The sequence below is a fragment of the Penicillium cataractarum genome, assembly GCF_028827025.1.
Source record: "Penicillium cataractarum strain IBT 29864 chromosome Unknown utg000008l, whole genome shotgun sequence".
NCBI classification, from domain to species: Eukaryota; Fungi; Ascomycota; class Eurotiomycetes; order Eurotiales; family Aspergillaceae; genus Penicillium; species Penicillium cataractarum.
Window position 1 is genome coordinate 3,982,513 of NW_026622744.1, and position 17,347 is coordinate 3,999,859.

Here is a 17,347-nt window from a genome sequence, read left to right on the forward strand (position 1 = left end):
CATCCGGTAAGAATAAAAGCCAGAAACAAAAAATGGGGGAAACGACATCCAGTGCTTTCGAATCGAGGTCCAGAGGTTCAACTCATCTCTTCACGGGGAATGCTTTATCCCGGGGCCTAACTCACTCAGTGAGAGGCGGGCGGGCACTCCGCACCCTCTGCGGGGAATTCCTGATGCTTCGCAGAGGAGCCCTTGCCACGCCAGGTCGAGACGGCGGGGATATCGGCCTTGAAGCGCTGCTCCTCGGTACCGTAGGCGCGGGGGGTCAGCTTGATGAGGGTGTGCAGGGGAACTTCCATCCAGGGGGACTTCTCCTGTGGCACGTTCATGAAGTAGGCGTAGATGCAGCGCAGAACGGCCTGGTGGGTGACGATGATGACGTTCTCGCTGCGCTCCAGCTCCATGATGATGGGCTCCAGGCGGATGACCACGTCGCGGTACGACTCACCGCCGCGGTAGCGGTAGTTGTACTTGTCTTCGTCGCGGGCGGCAAAGTCCTCGGGGTACTTCTCGGCAATTTCCTCGTAGGTGAGGCCGTCGCAGACTCCCGAGTCCAGTTCATCGAGGGCCTTCCACTCGAGCTTCTCGTAGCCGGTTTCTGCCTTGAGGTGGCGGGCGGTCTGGATGGTGCGGCGGAGGGTGGAGGTCCAGATGACGATCTTGGTGTTGGGGGGAACGCCGGACTTGCGCAGGAGTTCTGGCAGCTTGCGGGCGTAGGCTTCGCCGCGCTCGGAGATGTTGGAGTCACCGCCAATCTTGCCAGTCAGGTTGAACTCAGATTCACCGTGCTGTAGGGCTGTTGTTAGCGGTATATTCGTTACATTCACTTCACATTCTCGCTAGGATCAACTCACTCGGGACAGCCAGATGGAACGGGGCTTGATGTGTAGGTTCTGGATGTAGTACACCAAGCGGCTGGACAGGTAGTCCTTGATCTGATTAATGATGACGGTAGAACCCACGTTGATGAGCTTGACGTAGGTGTAGTCCTTCTCATCATCATCAATGGTCTGGTAGACCAGCTCGTAGTTGCGGATGCGGTTGCGGAAGTCCAACGCAGCCAACTCCGGGTCCTGACCCTTGTAGTCAGGCGAGGTAGTCTTGACCTCGAGGATGTTGGTCATTATCAACTCCTCATCATCACAGATGGACTCGACAAAGAGGGTCTCAATGTCGGCATCACGGCAGGATTCATAGATCCACTGGCGACGCTGCTTGGTGGAGTTGGTGGCATCCAGGATGGCGACTACACCTTTTCCTTCGTTGAACCACTGCAGCATGTCAGACATGGCTGCTTCGGCCGCGGCCCGACGCATGCGCTCGCCCTCTGCGTTGTGCGGATCAAAGAAGGTTGCCGCGGGCTGAGGAGTGGCGTTGCGACGGTAGCTGCCCACGTTGAAAACCTTGGCAGGGATACCAACCCAGGCAAGATACCGCATGGCTGTTTGGATTTTATTAGTTTCTTTTCATTTTTCATCGGCGATGATTGTATAGTTCGGGCGGTGAAGGGCCCAGAAGGTGATTCTGACAACGTACCTTTTCCAGCAATGAGGCTCTTACCACGGGCCGGCAGGCCTACCATGACCACGCAGATCTTGTAGTCATCGGACTGGAGACCAAATTTAGTTGCGAACATGATTGAATCGATTGGTGTAGGGTTGAAAGGGGGATGGTGATGGGGGATGGATGTGGAACGGGATCTTGAAGAAACGTAGAGGAGGGAAGAAAAGAAATCAGGAAAACGACAACGAGGAAAGGATCAAGTGGAAAGCGTGAACTCGTCAACATCAACGTGTATCAGTTGACACGACAACGTCCAGAATAGGCCGGTACCGCTTTAGTCAAACGATGCAACGTGATGCCTGATGGGCGGCCTGGCTTCGTTTTGTTCCTCGAGCCATATAGATGATAAAGATTGTATAGGAAGCCGTGAGTTTTGCAAAGAAAAGCGATCATCCAAATACATCATTTTCAGCGAATAGGCTCAGCATACTTAAAGAACGGTGATGTTCCAAGTGTAAGGTCATCTGCATCCCACTAATAGCATGACCTGACACCCGGGTTGATTGCTCGTATACATGCAAGACAAAACCCCCCGGACATTTTGTGCAAGCTAGCTAGTCCGGTAATTGCTAGTCTCCCGATTCTGCCAGCCGCTACAAACCCTATCTGGCCGAAGGGAAAGGAGGAACACAGGAACCGAGGCAAAATGTATGAGGGGCATGCAGGGATCCCCGCGTTCGATCCTGGCGGTCGATCGGGGGCCCAGCCGTGGGGGAAATTGAGGGGAAGTTTAGGAAGGATTGATAGGGCATGCAAATAGAAAATAGAAATTCCAACTTACACTAGCCATGAACACTTTGTGTTGCTGCTGGCTTCGAATGGCACTTTTCGTTGACATGGTGGGCGTTGATGGAAATGAGAATTGCAAGATGCGTCGGGAAGATTAGGGAGCGTTAGACAGGCTTCCGACCCGAAGCCGGAGGGGGATAAAGGTAAAGGAGAGGCAATTGGGGGTGGGATCAATTCCACAGACCGGACAAGGAAACAAATGTACAATATAGGAGGGGGAAAAAGGAGTAATGGATAGAAATGCAAGTATATGAAAAGAATAATAAAAAAACTGGAAATTTCTTACAGAAAGAAAAAAAAAAGAAATGCCTCAAAGGCGTGTTGGCAGGTGGTCAGGAGGCCTATCGTGAATGCGGTGAGTCTGGATTTTGTCCGGTCTCCACACGTCATCCCGAGCCCGCTTTTTAGGAGATCGTTAGCAAAGATTGGAGTAATCCGGTACTGGGGATGATAGTCTATGATATTAATTGTTTTTTCATCTCCAACCCTATCTCATATATGTCTTTTTGTATCATATGCCCTTTTTATATCATAAACTCCTTTTCCCTTCTAATAACCCGTTTCTATAATGATGCATGTCTGCCCCTCTATAGCGGTCTATCTTCAGCCTCCGCCGGAGACGAGCCCTCGGGCTTATTGTTGGTCGTGCCACGGGCTCGCTGAACACGCAATGGGCCTCCCCATGGGCCTTGCTGCCCATTGAGAGTGTCCATGGCCCGTTGGGCTTCCTCGACACTGCTAAAGTCAACAAAGAGATAGTAGTGGTCACCGGGCTCGAATCGCTTTGCGGGGTGTGGGGTGAACACCTTGCTAACATTCTCACTAAACAAACCAAACTGTTAGTAAGGAGACGACAGACAACATCCCAAGATGTGAAGGGGCAAAGTTCCAGTCTCGAAATTTTCGACTCCACTTACACATTGTATCCCTGGAAGAAAGTCTTCATGTTGCTCTGCACGCTCTCCGGCTCGGTCAACCGAGGCAGACCTCCCACATACACCCGTTGGCTGGAATCGTTGTTGACTTTGGCAAAGCTAGTAGGGCTGCTGGTAGTGCTGCCCTCTGGACGCTCACGCCAGCGGCTCATGGCAAATGGTGTCCGGGGGGCTTGTTCAGCAGCACGCTCGGCAGACTTGGCCACACCGGGCTTAATCTTGACCGGGCGGCCCAGCATATCGCGGCCATCCAATTCGACCATTGCCCGCTCCGCATGTTCCTTGGTCTGCAGATCGACGAAGCAGTAGGACGGGTTTCGGCCGGTGAATGGGTCAACGGCAATGTCGATACGCTCGCTATCAAAAAAAATTATGTCTCAGTCGGCGCCATCTTTTCTTGTTATGGGCCGAGCCCAGCCTGGGCTTGTGGCTTGTGTGCATACATAGGGAACTCCGCCGCTGTGAATAGCGCCTCCACATCCTCCGTCTTGGCCGTGTATGGCATGTTACCCACGTAGAGCCGGCGGCCCTCGGAGATGGCCTGGGGTACATGGGGTCCCGGTCGTGCAAAGGCGGTTCGAGATGTGTTGGTGCGTGTCGAGGAGGGCGAGGCCTGCGGGCTGCTGTTCTCACTCTTCATGCGCCAATTGGGCGAGTTGAAGGCACGGCCATTGGTACGGACATTCTGGTAGGGAGATTGGGGAGCCTCTAAAAGAAGTATACTTGTTAGCAATGGTTTGAGTATCGTACTGGTCAGGGTAGACACACTCTGCTCCTCCGGTCTGACGATCTCGGTGTCGGCCATTTCGTATACTGTATAGAGTAACTGTTCTAGATTTTGTCAGTCTCCCACTACTCTCTCGCTAGATCTCACCCACTATCCAGCAACACATCAATTTTCAAGGATCGAATTGACTTACTGACTGTTTTCTCTTCACAAAAAATCCAATCCCCACGCTGGGCACCCGCTGCACGTCTTCCACCACTTTTTTTGTTTGCGCGTGCAAACAGTGCAAAGCCAAAGTGGGCTGCTCCACTATGAGTTGCGTTCCGCGTATTTTAGCGCGTAGGCACTTCTTTTTTTCTCTTCTTCTTCTCATTCCTTATTCCTCTCATCATCCAGAGATGCTGTTTTCTACTTTGAAAACACCAATTGACGGTCCTCCGTGACCATGGGTAACCCCCGATCGGCTTCGGTCTGCCATTGGCCCCAGCCATCGAGGGTGTGTGTTCATCACGACCTCATCCGTGGTGGCTAGCAGCCACAGCTCCCCAGCATTTCCCCCTACCTTGCCCCCAATCGTTCCTGACGAGACTTCTCTAACGAAACCATCAAACTGTTTCGAGATCTCCAGGCACATTCACCATGAGGCTATTTCTCATCCGCCACGCAGAATGCGAGCATAATGTGGGCAAAGCGTTGTATGTGTGCGGATGAGAATGCTCCTTTACCCTCTTTCCCCCAAAGAGCCCCTAGCTGACTTACAGTCTTGCAAGGGGCAACTCGGATAACCTGACAGGCGTCGGTAAAGACCAGGCCCTCCGGCTAGCGCGGTACTTTCGTGATCGGCCGGTGCGTTTCACGCGTGTTCTCTCGTCGGATCTCGATCGTGCGACCGATACCGCCCGTATGATTTGCCAGTACCAATTGGGCAGTGGGCCTGCCCTGGAACCCTTCCAAACAGCCAAGCTGCGTGAGCAATGCTACGGATGTGGTCGGTTGTCTAGCGAGGTCACCCAGATCGAATCGATGGCATCGATGCGAGCGCGGGTCAATGGCTTTTTACGGGACCATATCTTGCCGGAGATGGCTTATCATGTTACCGGTGGCAATGCAGTTATTGCAGTCGTTGGGCATGGGGTCATCTTGCAGGTTCTATGGGCGTGTTTGACTGAGATCTTTGGCTCACAGTCGTTCCATCTAGCTCGGAATGCTGCGGCGCCGGGAGCTGATTATATGCATCCCCTGTGGTCAAATACGGGGATCATGGAGGTGGATATTCGTCCGGGTGGTCCTCCGCAAGAGATGCTGCTCAGGAATATGATCCATCCGAACGTCGAGCCCCCGTGGCTGATGAGGGCGAAACCACCTTTCCCGCCCGATGGGAGCGCACCGTTGATCGGATGGTCGGTGACGATCATGACTGTTGATAGTACGGTTCATCTTGAAGGCGACGCACTGGCACAGACTATCCCCTCCGTTGTGCCGCAGTCGAGGCAACAGCCGATGGACCAGTTCTATCGGCTGACGGGGAGTGTTTGAACTGGTAAGTTTTTTTTTTTTTTTTTTGTTCCTTTCTTCAATGATGAAGCATGATTTCACACAGACCTGTTCTGATTTCCAATGAGGACACATAATCAATGTCCAACTGCTATCTGACGAAGATTTTGCCTTTTGATTCTGCTTGAGACTATTTTGTGGTCGTTGCTAATGATCAATTTAGATATTGAATAGGAATTTTGTTTCTCAATCAACCAACTCCATGTAAATGGGACTTCGAAATGGTAAATCTATCTCGTTTATGCATGCCACCCCCCACTCCCATGACGAAGCAAGATTTATACACAGACCTGTTCTGAATAAAAGAATGAGGATAAAAAATCACCACCTTTCTGATGGAGCTCCTACTCTCTTCTTTTTGAGACTGCCGTGTGATCTTCGCTAACGATCGTCACAGTTCCATCCACCCAGCTTTCCAGCCATAGTCAAGATAAAAATGAATCAACCTTCCTAAACAAAACACCTTCATCTAACGCTAAACTCCTTCTCTTGAAGTAACCAATCTCTCAAATCAAACACCCCCTCCCGTAAACCGTCCACATCCCCATCCCAAACAAACGTCTTCCCAACCGTACACGTCCCATCCTCGAAGTAAATCGTACATACTTCAATCCTGTACGCTGTCGTCCCATGTTGAACTAGTCGCTCCCGCTCTCGAATTGAGCGTACTTCATATGCTAGCCCTGTGATTGTATCGTTTGGAGAGCTTTTGATGAGTGCTGGGTAGTCGCCCCACATCATGCATGGCCAGCCGGTTATGTGTGCTGGGCGGAGGTCGGGGCTGTGGGGGTTTGCGAGGATTCGGGATAGGAGAGGGGGATGTGTGAGTGTACCGTAGAAGAAGTAGTATTCTTCTTGGAAGGGGTCGTTGGGGTATGAGGTATTTGTGGGTGATTGGGTCATTATGAGGTTGGTTCTGTGTTGTTTGGGGGTGATAGGGTGGTGACATCTGGATTCTATCGGGGTATGGTGTTGGAGTGAAGTTTTGTAGAGAGATGACTTGCCTGGATGAATTCTACGAGGATAGAGGATGATTTCCCTAGATGTGGTGATGTGAGTGAGAGTGGTCCATGGTTGCGTCCAGGTCTATTTCCCGATGGAGACGCGGTCTGATGTTATGCTGAAATGTTATCACTGGGAGAATGGAGTATATTCAGTTCAAATCGAAAATAAGAAGAACAATCCAGTAGCTAAAAGCATTTATGACAAGCAAAGTTAACATAGTCCAGACACGTAAAGTGTGTTTCTCGGAGCATATCAAAGACTGTAAGTCAAATCCTTCGACAAAGCCTCAACCACTTCAGCACCTCCCCGCTGACCAGACTGAACAGCCCCTTCCATATACCCACGCCAGACATGAGAAGTCTCCGTACCAATAAAATGCACACTCCCAAATGGAGCAGCGATTTCATTTCCCACAATGGATAAAATACCCGGCGTTGTAATCGGGCAAGGCGCACCAAGGAAATAAGCTTCTTTCGTCCACTCCATCTCCAGAACATTAACCGGCCGAGGGACATCAACGTACTCCCCAAACGCCCGGCTGAATTGCTCCCAGGCTAGCTTATACCGGGATGCGCGAGGTAACTTAGACCATTCTCGTCCTTTATCACCAGCCATAAAGCAAGTAATAGCCCACTGATCGTCGACGGGGACGCTCGTGTCTCGAGTGAAAATGATAGGTCCCTTTTCGGAATCGAGGACTCCTGAGAACCCGGCGTTCTGCCACCAAGGTTCCTTGAAGATGTAGACTAGCTTGGTGTAGTAGCCTGTGGTGGTGTTATCGGCTAGGATGGCCTTTTTCTCTGGCAGGGGAGGATGGAATGTGATTTTGTGGTAGAGACTGGTGGGCACGGATACGATGGCTCGTTTGCAGCGGAAGGTTGTGCCTCCTTGTGTCTTTACCTCGCAGTGTCCGTGTCTGACCTGATCAACGGAGATCACGGGCATGCGGAGGAAGATAACATCGGGACCTAGCTCTTCGGCCATCTTCCGGGCGATGGTTTGGTTTCCTGATAATATTTGTTAGAGAAAGCTACATGGAATATAATGTTTCTGGGTATCGCTTACCTTGCCGATTGCGTAGGTACTGCCCGCCATGCTTTTGGTCTGAGATGATGTTGTCTATGCCGGCGCCGCTCTTAAAGTAGAGGAGCATGTAGAGGGCGCTGACTTCGTAACTCTCGACTCCGAGTAACGAGACTGAGAGGACATCCGCGATGGTGACCGCACTATCAGATTGGGTCTTTTGGATGCAGAATTCGCGGAATGTAAGTTGGTCGATTTCTTTGGAGCGAGGAGAATTTGTCGGGTTGTCCAAGTCTATCAGCAAACATTCGTCTCGGAATACTTGAAGCAATTTGGAGAGGATGTCGGAGTCGCCCTAATAAGCTCGCAATTAGTTTTGCATACAGCCCAAACGAAAGGGGGAAGAATGAAAAAGGCAACGGCATATAAAGAGCACAGAAGACATACAGGAAGCTCTCCATACTGCACCTTCACAACGTCCCCCTCCGATGCCTGAATAAGAGTATATCCAGTGTCCCGCTGAACCTCAGTATCAATACTGTACCGCTGATAGAGCTTGAACATCTCATTTTGATTGGTATCGTTGATCCAAGAAGCACCTAGATCATTGAACCCCTTCTCGCATGACTTGGCAGTCAATGTCTTCCCGCCAACTCGGTCGGTGGCTTCAACGATGCATACTCGGAAGCCTGCTGCTTGCACGATTTGGGCTGCTTGGAGGCCGCTGAGACCGGCTCCTACAATCACCACATCGTACTTTTCGTGGGCTGTGGCGGTTGGTGTCATGATGGTTTGAGAGAAGTATCTAGTTAATTGAATAATAAGAGTCAGAGTATTTGTTATGTGTAGTGGATAGAGAAGGTGGTTCTGTCGGGACTCTTCAGTGTGCTCGCAGGGGTAGCTTTATAGCTGTATTCGGTTCAACACATGCAACCTATAGAGTGGGGTTACTCGGAATTATATCACGATATAGCCTTTCAAATTGCATCCGGTTATTAGGCAGCGTCTAAATATACTTCGTTCTTATCTGCAGCCGCGATTATCTTATGGCCGAAACCTTGCTGAATCGGGGACTTGGCCTGGCCGGGGGGCTGTGACGAATACGCTTTTGAATAGAACATTACGCCACTGGAATATAAAGCAATGAATGATTGAAAGACTAGTGCAGATCATCAAAAGTCACTATTGATGTTTAATTCCTTATAGAGTTAACAGGTTGCTTCACAGTAATGCCCTAGGCCACAGCAACACGTATCTAGATGCTATGCTCACAAGTAAAGCATTTAACTCTGAATTTTGATACTTCAAGAGGAGCTCCGTTACACATCTCTCATTTTAAAACAAACTCCCAGCATCATCCATCGCGGCACCCCTATGGTGTGCGTCTAGAATTCCCTCACGTCGTCAACTCACAACAGCAATCTTCCTAACGCAGCTGGGACTTGCCCGCCTTCTGACTGGTGGCGAGGGCACCGGCCAGGCCAAATTGAGAGGAAACACCGTTAATACGATGAGTCGAGTTAAGGTTCTTGACTACGACCATCTGGTAACAGGTGGCCATGCCTTCGCGAGAGGCAATAACGGACCAGGCAAGGAACAGCTCCCAGATCTAGGGCATGTTAGAATTCATGAATGTACCTTGGAAGACTACGGAGAGAACTCACTCTGTACCATCTAGGGCCATATTTGGCTTTGATTGCTTCCACATTTCCAACCCAGTTACGGTACCATCTCCAGAGGGTACCAGAGTAGTGAACACCGACAGTGTCAATGCTGGCCATTTGTTAGTCATCGCACATATGGCAATATCCCCATCCAGACAATGCTTACCTCTTGAGTTCAAATCCAGCTTGCTCCAGACACTTGACATAGTACCACAGAGGAGTTGAAGCGTCCGCGCCACGGAAGATGTACTTGTTCAAGTACAGACCCCAGATGAAATCCTCGTACTGCCACGCCTGGCGCAGACCTGAAAGCTGAACATACATAGCACCATCGTCATTGAGCATATCATAGCATTGGCGGAAGAACTTGGTAAGCTTCCGGATACCGACGTGCTCGCCCATTTCCAACTGCGTGATCTTGTCATATTTCGTCCGTGGAATATCGCGGTAGTCGAGGCAGAGAATACGACTCTGTTGTTCAGAAATTCCAGCCTTGCGGAGAGCGTCATTACCCCAAGCGGTTTGATTCTCCGCAATAGTAAGTCCAGTAACCTTCGCGCCGTAGTTGAGACTAGCGAATTTGGCAAGAGTTCCCCAACCGCAGCCAATGTCTAGCATAGTCTCGCCTTCCTTGAGGCCAATCTTCTCACAGACGATGGCCATCTTGTTATCTTGCATTTCTTCGAGGGTCTCCTCCTTCTCCGGGTCTGAGATGATACCAGAGGTATATATCATGCGAGGGCCGAGGAACCAGGCATAGTGGTCGTTACCGCGATCGTAATTGGGACGGATCTGTTCCTCATCTTGGGCTTTGGTGTGGAAGATGACGTCCTTGAAGAAGGTGAAGACGATGAACTTGAAGAGGTCCAAGGTAAACGAGAAGTTTGCCCAGTCGTGACGGTATTCCAGGACCTCCAGTGTGTCACCGTTGAAATCCACCAAGCCGTCCAGGTACATTTCCGCGAACTGCTGCAGAGGGACCTTGTTCTTTCCGTGCCATTTCGCTTTATCCTCTTCGTTCTTGAAGGTCAAGTAATATTCAATGGGTCGCCCGGGAAGCTTGACTTTTTCGTTGGTGCGGGGGCTGCAGCTGGATTTCCAGGACCAAAATACAACCAAAAGAGGGAGGACGAGGAGAACGAAAAAGAAGAAGAAAGTCTTCTTTCCTCCGTTGAGCAGGTATGTAAGGATTGTAGGAACTCCGATAAGAACGCCGCCTAGGAGGAGGTTCGAGAAGCTTTCATTTCCGGGACCATCGGCTGGCAGCGGGGCATTGTGAATGGCTGGGAACTTTGGAAGGATTAGCCAACTTGACGAGAGAAGGGGGATCAATGGCAAGAACTAACGTTTGTCAGGGCAATGCCACAGTCCTCTCCGGTCTGGAGCTTCGCAGGTTGAGCTGCAGGAGTCTTGATGAAGTCGATGTCGCTAGACAGCTCGACCTCCTTGACTCCTTTGGCACTCATTGTTGACTGTTCCCCTATGTGCACGAAAGGAGGGACCACGTAGTAATGAATGGTAATTGCCTAACCACCATGCGAAGATAGACTGATGGGAAGACGGGAGGGGGATATGGACACCGTGTTCGACAGAGGACGTGGTAATAATGTTATGAGCTGCTTAATCTAACCAGAGGATCATCCTGCGGCCCACTTAACCTCTTCTTGGCGCTGGTGTAACCTGGGTGCCTGGAGCGATAAGGACCTTATCTGTAGCCGCGCTTATCGATAGATCGACAGCGATTGGACCTAAATTCGGAAACTGTCGGCACTGGTAAATCGCTATAACCGTGCAATAATGTAAAAGGCCATATAATTTTGAAGCTTCTTTGATTTATACTGTCTGTTTTTTTACCGTCATGAGAATATCTCAATCACACCTTGTCTTCTAAGATCTTATAGTGAGACGAGCACAGATCTAGCTTCATTATTATATAAATAAGGGTATTTAGGTCTAAGTTCCCCACGGAACCTTATTTGGCCTATTGAGTAGAGTTCTGCCTTTTGGGGTCGCTACCCTGTATAGTTTAGCTCAAAAGATGTGGTTGGCCCCGACTCGCCACCACTCCTATCCCTTCGTGCCAACTTCATCTCGCAGGAATTATGCACGTTTGCAATCTTCCACTCTTTCTACCCACTCTCTAAACTAATGTTGTTTCACGTCACAAAGCAGCTGAGTACCCCCGTCGTAATCTTTACCATTCAAACATGAATCGAAGATTTCCCCGCACCAGGACAGGTTGTGTCTCCTGTCGTCAACGAAAAAAGAAATGCGACGAGGTTAAACCACAATGCCGGGCTTGCGCACGCAACAAGCTGAAATGCACCTGGCCACCTCATATAGTCCGCATATTTGGGCTAGACCCTAGTGTCAGAGCTCTGGGTGGAGCTGACACTAATGAGGCTCGAGATGGGGATTCCCGTTATCTAGGGACGAGCACTGCACTTCCATCTACACCTCCGGCCTCGGTGACCAGCATGGATTCCAATACATCATCAAGCTCTGCCAACGGCTGTATAGAGAATACCGGAAATTACGTCCCATCGTGGTCTCGAGATCTGAAAGCCTTTTTGAGCCCTAGGCGTGCTGGGATGTTACTTCCGGAATCCCAAATCCTGCTGTCGCACTATATCAACAACACTGGTCCCAAATTGGCCCCGGCACCGGATATACCTTGGATATCCTGGCTTCTGCCCGTTGCATATAATGATGATCTGCTGATGAACAGCATTCTCGCTCTAAGCGGGGGCCATCTCCTTTATAAATTGCCGAACAATCATGAGATCGAACATGCAACCTACCGACATTACTCCTTGGCAGTGCAGACCCTGTCAAGAGTGGTCAATGATGACACTACTCTATTTGAACCTCTTGTGCTTCTTCGAGTAGCGTTGGCGATTTTAATCCTTTTTCACTATGAGGTAAGCCTTCACCCAGAATACAAGTCCCGGTTGACCCGTTGTCTGATTTGGTTGGAAACTTCAGGTGATCTCCGGAAATATGGATGGGTCACCTTTCACTCATCTGCGAGCCAGTCGTCATTTGATCCTACACCTTCGACACAATAGCCACCAGCACATGACAACTTCAGAGCGAAAGCTGCTTGGATTTGTCGCCGAAGTCTATTCCTACATTGTCTTGTCCAACAGCATCACACCATTCGGCATGAATTGCGATAGAACTCTCATCTATGACCCATTTTTGCGCTCACTTGACGATTTGCGTGACCTGGGGGCATTTGGTGTCATGTTCAGTGGGGTCCACAATCTCTTCGAGCTCATATCTTCCGTGTCTCTGTTCGCCGGGCACCAAGCTTCACGGCCATTAACAAGGACCGGTCTACCACCAGACTGTCACGAGACATATAATCGGCTTAGGATGTGCATTGGCTACTTGGGACCTCTAGCGACAGAACATGAAGGGCATCAAGAGCATCAAGAGCATAACGCAACAAGGGAAGTATTTAGAATAGCTTTGTTGGTCTTTTTGGAAACTTCCATCTCTCCATTCTCCAAACATGACTCGGCGCGAGTGCATCACCTGCAGCCCTTCCTTGATCGAGCATTACACCATCTACCACAGATATTATTATCGAACTATTCCTGCATCTCGATGTGGCCAATTATGATAATTGGCTCATGCTTGGTGAGAGAAGAGCAGCGTGAGATCGTTGCAAGCATATTGAACGATAATCATTACTTGATGAGAAATACGGGCCAAGGAAGTGCTCTGCTAAGATTGCTCTGGAACGATCCTGATGAACATTCTTTTGGGCCCTATGGTCTTGGGCTGTTGATGGAAAGACATGGGCTGAATTATGGTATTATATGAATCATTAAGGAAGAAGAAATATTCTACACATCTGAAAACAACGTTGACACCGGTAATTTTTAGTGGCTAAATTGCTTTCGTTAGCCACCATGCACGTTCCACGATGCCCAGGCTCAAAACGAGTGGGAAAATATGTTTGATTCCTCTATCTGCGGACTCTTATCACTTTTATTTTGTAATTATCCGGCATTTCAATTAATCATAAAGTATTCATCAACAGAATTTCAGACTAAACATCCTAGAGCTTGCTCTCTTGGGTGTACATCGATCGCGTACGCTCCATCGCATTCAAAGCTTCCCGCTCTATGCGAGGAAGCAGCTCAGAACAGGTAGGAATATCATGAATCAACCCAATAGCCTGACCAGCAGTCCAAGCCTGTAATATATTATTATCAAGTTCCCAAATTCAAGGAGGGTGGATAGATAACGTACACCATGTTCAGCGTCTCCATTCAGGAACACCTCGCGTCCTCGCTTGCCACTCACAAGGGGAGCAACCTCACTGAAATCACCGGTCGTACTCTCCTTCTCCACCTTGAGCGCATCTTCCGCTATCTTGTTTTTGAAGAGTCGCGATGTGTTCCTCCACCGGCGTAGTACCAACGCGGTCTGGTTCTCGTCTGCAGCGACGATACGTTCCTTGATCCGATGATGGATAGGTGATTCAACGGTACACATAAATCGTGTACCCATATTGATTCCCTCTGCGCCGAGTGCCAATGCCGCTGCTAGCCCCTGGCCATCGGCAAATCCGCCGGATGCGATAAATGGTACCTTGAGTTCCTGGCGAGCCCGACTCAAGAGGATAAAGTTGGTGATGTCGTGCTCACCAACATGGCCGGCACATTCAAACCCGTCAATAGATAGAAAGTCCACACCTAGCTTGATGGCTGACTTGGCATGGCGGATCGTCGTACACTTGTGTAAGATAGTCAAGTTGGATTTCTTGAGCTGGTCGATGACAGCACCAGGATTGTTTCCTGCCGTCTCAACAATCTTGATACCCTCATCGATGATCACTTGCGCGTAAGCAGCATAGTCTGGAGGCACGAGCGCGGGCAGTAAGGTCAGGTTTACTCCGAAGGGATTCTTGGTCATTTCGCGGCAACGACGGATCTCCTTTCGGAGATCCTCTGGGGTTGGTTGTGTTAGAGCTGAAAGCTATATTGATTGATCATAGGTCAGAATTCTTCAAATTGGAAAATTGGCATCCAACATACTATTCCCAGGCCACCAGCATTGCTGACCGCAGCAGCAAGCTCTGCGTATGCGACCCATTGCATGCCCCCTTGAATTATAGGAACTGCGAATGTGAGATTTGGAACTTCTGTACATACTGAATAATAGACTTACCTGCGATGCCCAATTTCCGTGTCAATGCCGTATTGAAGGGCATTGTGTCGGGCAGCCTACACTTAGACCAAAGAGAACTAGATGTCTGAAGTAGGTCTATTGTTGAAGGCTTTATATCGCAACTAGTTGTTTGATCTTCAGCAACTAAATCTGCTCTATATCATTCTGTAAGGTAAGAATATCAAGTATTTCCGTCAAGCAATCCCCCGAACCGTACCGGAACAAGCGCAAGGGTGTGAAAGCAGCCGACGCAAAAGAGCTGCCGAGGTTGAATTCGAACAGCTTATCGCCCACTTGCACCATGGTAGCGCGGTAAGAGATAAGAGATTAAACGCCAGAATCAAACTCAAATACCGGATTGTGCCGGACATCAAAAAGTGTAAAATGCGGGGAAGTAGGAAGGGTCCCACCGCCACGGCATTGTTACTCGACAGGATTGACCTTTCCTTGTTCGGCACATCTTGCGACCCTCCCGAGTGGTCTGATTGCTTTATTCCTCTGTACCAAACTGAACTTGCGCCCGACTGCTGGGCGTCGAATTTTGGACCGAGTTCATGACGCAGACATACCGTGTTTGGGTTGGGAATTCATTCTTGGCGACCAATGCCTGCTCTTGAATTGGCAATGGTGTACATTTAGCAATAGTCTCGTGAGGGTGGCGTTGAGCTGAACCGACGAGGCTAATTTCTCCACAACGGGCCAACAAACTCCGAAGTAGGTCGATTTGACTTCGGCAGCTGAGAAATAATCATAGTGGCCCAAAGAATTGACACGGCAGACAAACTACTCGGCACTGCTTGACATCACTGTCTAGGGAGCGTTAATAATGAAGATCGGTCTGGCTCGGCTTCACTCCATTTGCACCATGATATTAGTGTTTATGCAGCCTTGCATATCAGACTCCACCCATGAGCCCAATAGCGACGATGGTGTCTGAAGACTATCAGTGCCCGGACCCTCTCTGGGTCCTTCGTAAGGCTACATTCGTTCTGCATACAAATCAGTAAAACTTTGGTTCGTTCCCACCGTAGCCATTAGCGGCAAATCTTGCGCCAGCTGCCTAAATTCAGTTACCGTATCACATCAGTGGAGACTCCTTTAATGTTATCAATAGCGTCGCTTGTCCTTTTATGGTTCTTTTGTAAGGTGGCTAACTGGTTTCCTATTTTAGCGGTTTACATTAGGCCGTCAGGAAACTATAAAAGTACCCCTTATCGCCTGTTGTCAGTGGCACTTCAAAGTCAATACCACTTCACAAATTTTACTCTAAGCAAACTACTTCATTTATCATGGATTCCGTTGCCGTTACACGAGAGTCGGTGGACGTGGTCGTCATTGGCGCAGGTTTGAGTGGCCTTCGTGCAGCATTGGCTATTCAAGCAGCGGGGTTCTCCTGTGCTGTGGTCGAAGCTATTGACCGAGTAGGAGGAAAGACCCTGACTCTGCCATCGAAGAAGAGCGGTCCCGGCGTCAACGATGTCGGTGCTGCTTGGATCAATGACACCACGCAAAGTGAGATGTACAAACTCGTCAAGCATTACGGGCTTCAGGGGGAGGTTCAAATGGACAGCGGAAACGATGTCTGGGAGCACGGTGATGGGGTTGTCTTATCCCCACATGGTGTTTTGCCGGTAAGCTTTTCTCCCTTTCCCATATGAATAACTAATCGCTGATGCTGACATGAAATTACGGGTGTATATAGTTGACTGAAGAGGAGCAAGCTGCTTTGGGCCAAGTCATTGGAAAATTTACAGAAATTTCTGCCGAGGTGAATTTGGAAGACCCCATTGCGGGTCCCGGTGCAAAGCAGCTGGACATTGTTTCCCTGCATGAATACTGCCTTCAGGAGTTCCAATCTGAGCAAATTGCGACTCTGCTTAATACCGTCAGCCAGTCACTCATCGGTATTGAAAGCAAGGACATCAGTGCACTGAGCTTTTTGCAATCTTGCAAATCTGGAACTGGATTCCAGGCTGTGATCTCTGATACCAAGCATGGAGCCCAGTATCTTCGAATCAGACAAGGTAGGGAGCCACTGATAATTCTCATATTTCTATGATGCTGACTTTTGAAAAGGCACTCAAACAATCTCCAAGAACATGGCAAAGAAGCTCAAAGCGGGCTCTCTCTGGCTTTCTACTCCGGCGACCCATATTGAGCAGTGTCCGGATACCGGTGTCTGCACCGTTCGGTCTGCCAATAAAGCCGTCTTCCTGGCAAAGAAAGTCATTTTGTCCGTTGCCACCCCTCTGTACAAGAAAATCCAATTTTCGCCGGCTCTGCCAACGGAAAAGCAGCGTCTCGCCCAGGAAAACATCTTGGGCTATTACAGCAAGATAATATTTGTCTTTGAGAAGCCGTGGTGGCGCACTGCTGGATTTTCTGGGGAGATCAAATCCCAAGACAACGGGCCGATCTTATTCTCCGTGGATACTAGTGTCCCTGATGATGATCAATGGTCAATCAGCTGCTTCATTGTCGGGGGCCGTGGCCTCAAATGGTCTAAACTATCGCAGGAGGAGAGATATTCTTCTGCCTGGAGCCAGCTCCGCTTTGCGTTCGAGAAGGTTGATCTGGAGTCTGGGAAATTAAAGGTCCCAGAGCCGATCAACACTTTGGAGTATGAATGGAGTAAGCAGGAGTTCTTCCTTGGTGGCCCTTGCCCAGCCTCACCACCAGGCCTTCTGACCTCCGTTGATGGGGCCGCTCTTCGCAAACCCTTCGAGAACGTACACTTCGTGGGTACGGAAACCGCACTGGAGTGGAAAGGGTATATGGAAGGGGCTGTTCGCTCTGGAGACAGGGGTGCTGCGGAGGTCATTTCGGAGCTCCAGAATAAGTATTGAGGTGCATTAACTTGGAGGCATTCTACGGGAATGGCATTCTTCGCTTTCAGTCTTACA

The 17,347-nt window shown here is 49.6% G+C and overlaps 8 protein-coding genes across 8 annotated transcripts; 2 read left to right on the forward strand and 6 right to left on the reverse strand.

The window, feature by feature from the left end:
- Nucleotides 1-125: 125 nt before the first annotated feature.
- Nucleotides 126-1,636, reverse strand: N7496_010513 (bifunctional nucleoside/nucleotide kinase/histidine phosphatase family protein; the record flags this gene model as incomplete). The annotated part of the gene is made up of 3 exons (XM_056703426.1): nt 126-788; nt 855-1,441; nt 1,537-1,636. 3 exons carry the CDS (start codon nt 1,634-1,636, stop codon nt 126-128), a joined length of 1,350 nt encoding a protein of 449 aa, XP_056552426.1.
- Nucleotides 1,637-2,939: 1,303 nt separating this feature from the next.
- Nucleotides 2,940-4,092, reverse strand: N7496_010514 (RNA-binding protein; the record flags this gene model as incomplete). The annotated part of the gene is made up of 4 exons (XM_056703427.1): nt 2,940-3,174; nt 3,270-3,644; nt 3,731-3,995; nt 4,056-4,092. The coding sequence occupies 4 exons, from the start codon at nt 4,090-4,092 to the stop codon at nt 2,940-2,942; spliced, it is 912 nt and encodes a 303-aa protein (XP_056552427.1).
- Nucleotides 4,093-4,653: 561 nt separating this feature from the next.
- N7496_010515 (histidine phosphatase family protein) lies at nt 4,654-5,550 on the forward strand (the record flags this gene model as incomplete). The annotated part of the gene is made up of 2 exons (XM_056703428.1): nt 4,654-4,709; nt 4,776-5,550. 2 exons carry the CDS (start codon nt 4,654-4,656, stop codon nt 5,548-5,550), a joined length of 831 nt encoding a protein of 276 aa, XP_056552428.1.
- A 483-nt stretch (nt 5,551-6,033) lies between these two features.
- On the reverse strand, nt 6,034-6,471 carry N7496_010516 (gamma-glutamylcyclotransferase family protein; the record flags this gene model as incomplete). Its single annotated transcript, XM_056703429.1, has 1 exon — nt 6,034-6,471. One exon carries the CDS (start codon nt 6,469-6,471, stop codon nt 6,034-6,036), a length of 438 nt encoding a protein of 145 aa, XP_056552429.1.
- A 354-nt stretch (nt 6,472-6,825) lies between these two features.
- On the reverse strand, nt 6,826-8,382 carry N7496_010517 (flavin monoamine oxidase family protein; the record flags this gene model as incomplete). Its single annotated transcript, XM_056703430.1, has 3 exons — nt 6,826-7,580; nt 7,750-7,951; nt 8,044-8,382. 3 exons carry the CDS (start codon nt 8,380-8,382, stop codon nt 6,826-6,828), a joined length of 1,296 nt encoding a protein of 431 aa, XP_056552430.1.
- Nucleotides 8,383-9,022: 640 nt separating this feature from the next.
- N7496_010518 (uncharacterized protein) lies at nt 9,023-10,726 on the reverse strand (the record flags this gene model as incomplete). The annotated part of the gene is made up of 4 exons (XM_056703431.1): nt 9,023-9,205; nt 9,261-9,369; nt 9,427-10,550; nt 10,607-10,726. The coding sequence occupies 4 exons, from the start codon at nt 10,724-10,726 to the stop codon at nt 9,023-9,025; spliced, it is 1,536 nt and encodes a 511-aa protein (XP_056552431.1).
- A 2,603-nt stretch (nt 10,727-13,329) lies between these two features.
- Nucleotides 13,330-14,747, reverse strand: N7496_010519 (NAD(P)H-dependent flavin oxidoreductase; the record flags this gene model as incomplete). Its single annotated transcript, XM_056703432.1, has 5 exons — nt 13,330-13,467; nt 13,524-14,252; nt 14,312-14,394; nt 14,445-14,500; nt 14,662-14,747. The coding sequence occupies 5 exons, from the start codon at nt 14,745-14,747 to the stop codon at nt 13,330-13,332; spliced, it is 1,092 nt and encodes a 363-aa protein (XP_056552432.1).
- A 986-nt stretch (nt 14,748-15,733) lies between these two features.
- N7496_010520 (flavin monoamine oxidase family protein) lies at nt 15,734-17,290 on the forward strand (the record flags this gene model as incomplete). The annotated part of the gene is made up of 3 exons (XM_056703433.1): nt 15,734-16,075; nt 16,147-16,468; nt 16,521-17,290. 3 exons carry the CDS (start codon nt 15,734-15,736, stop codon nt 17,288-17,290), a joined length of 1,434 nt encoding a protein of 477 aa, XP_056552433.1.
- Nucleotides 17,291-17,347: the final 57 nt, after the last annotated feature.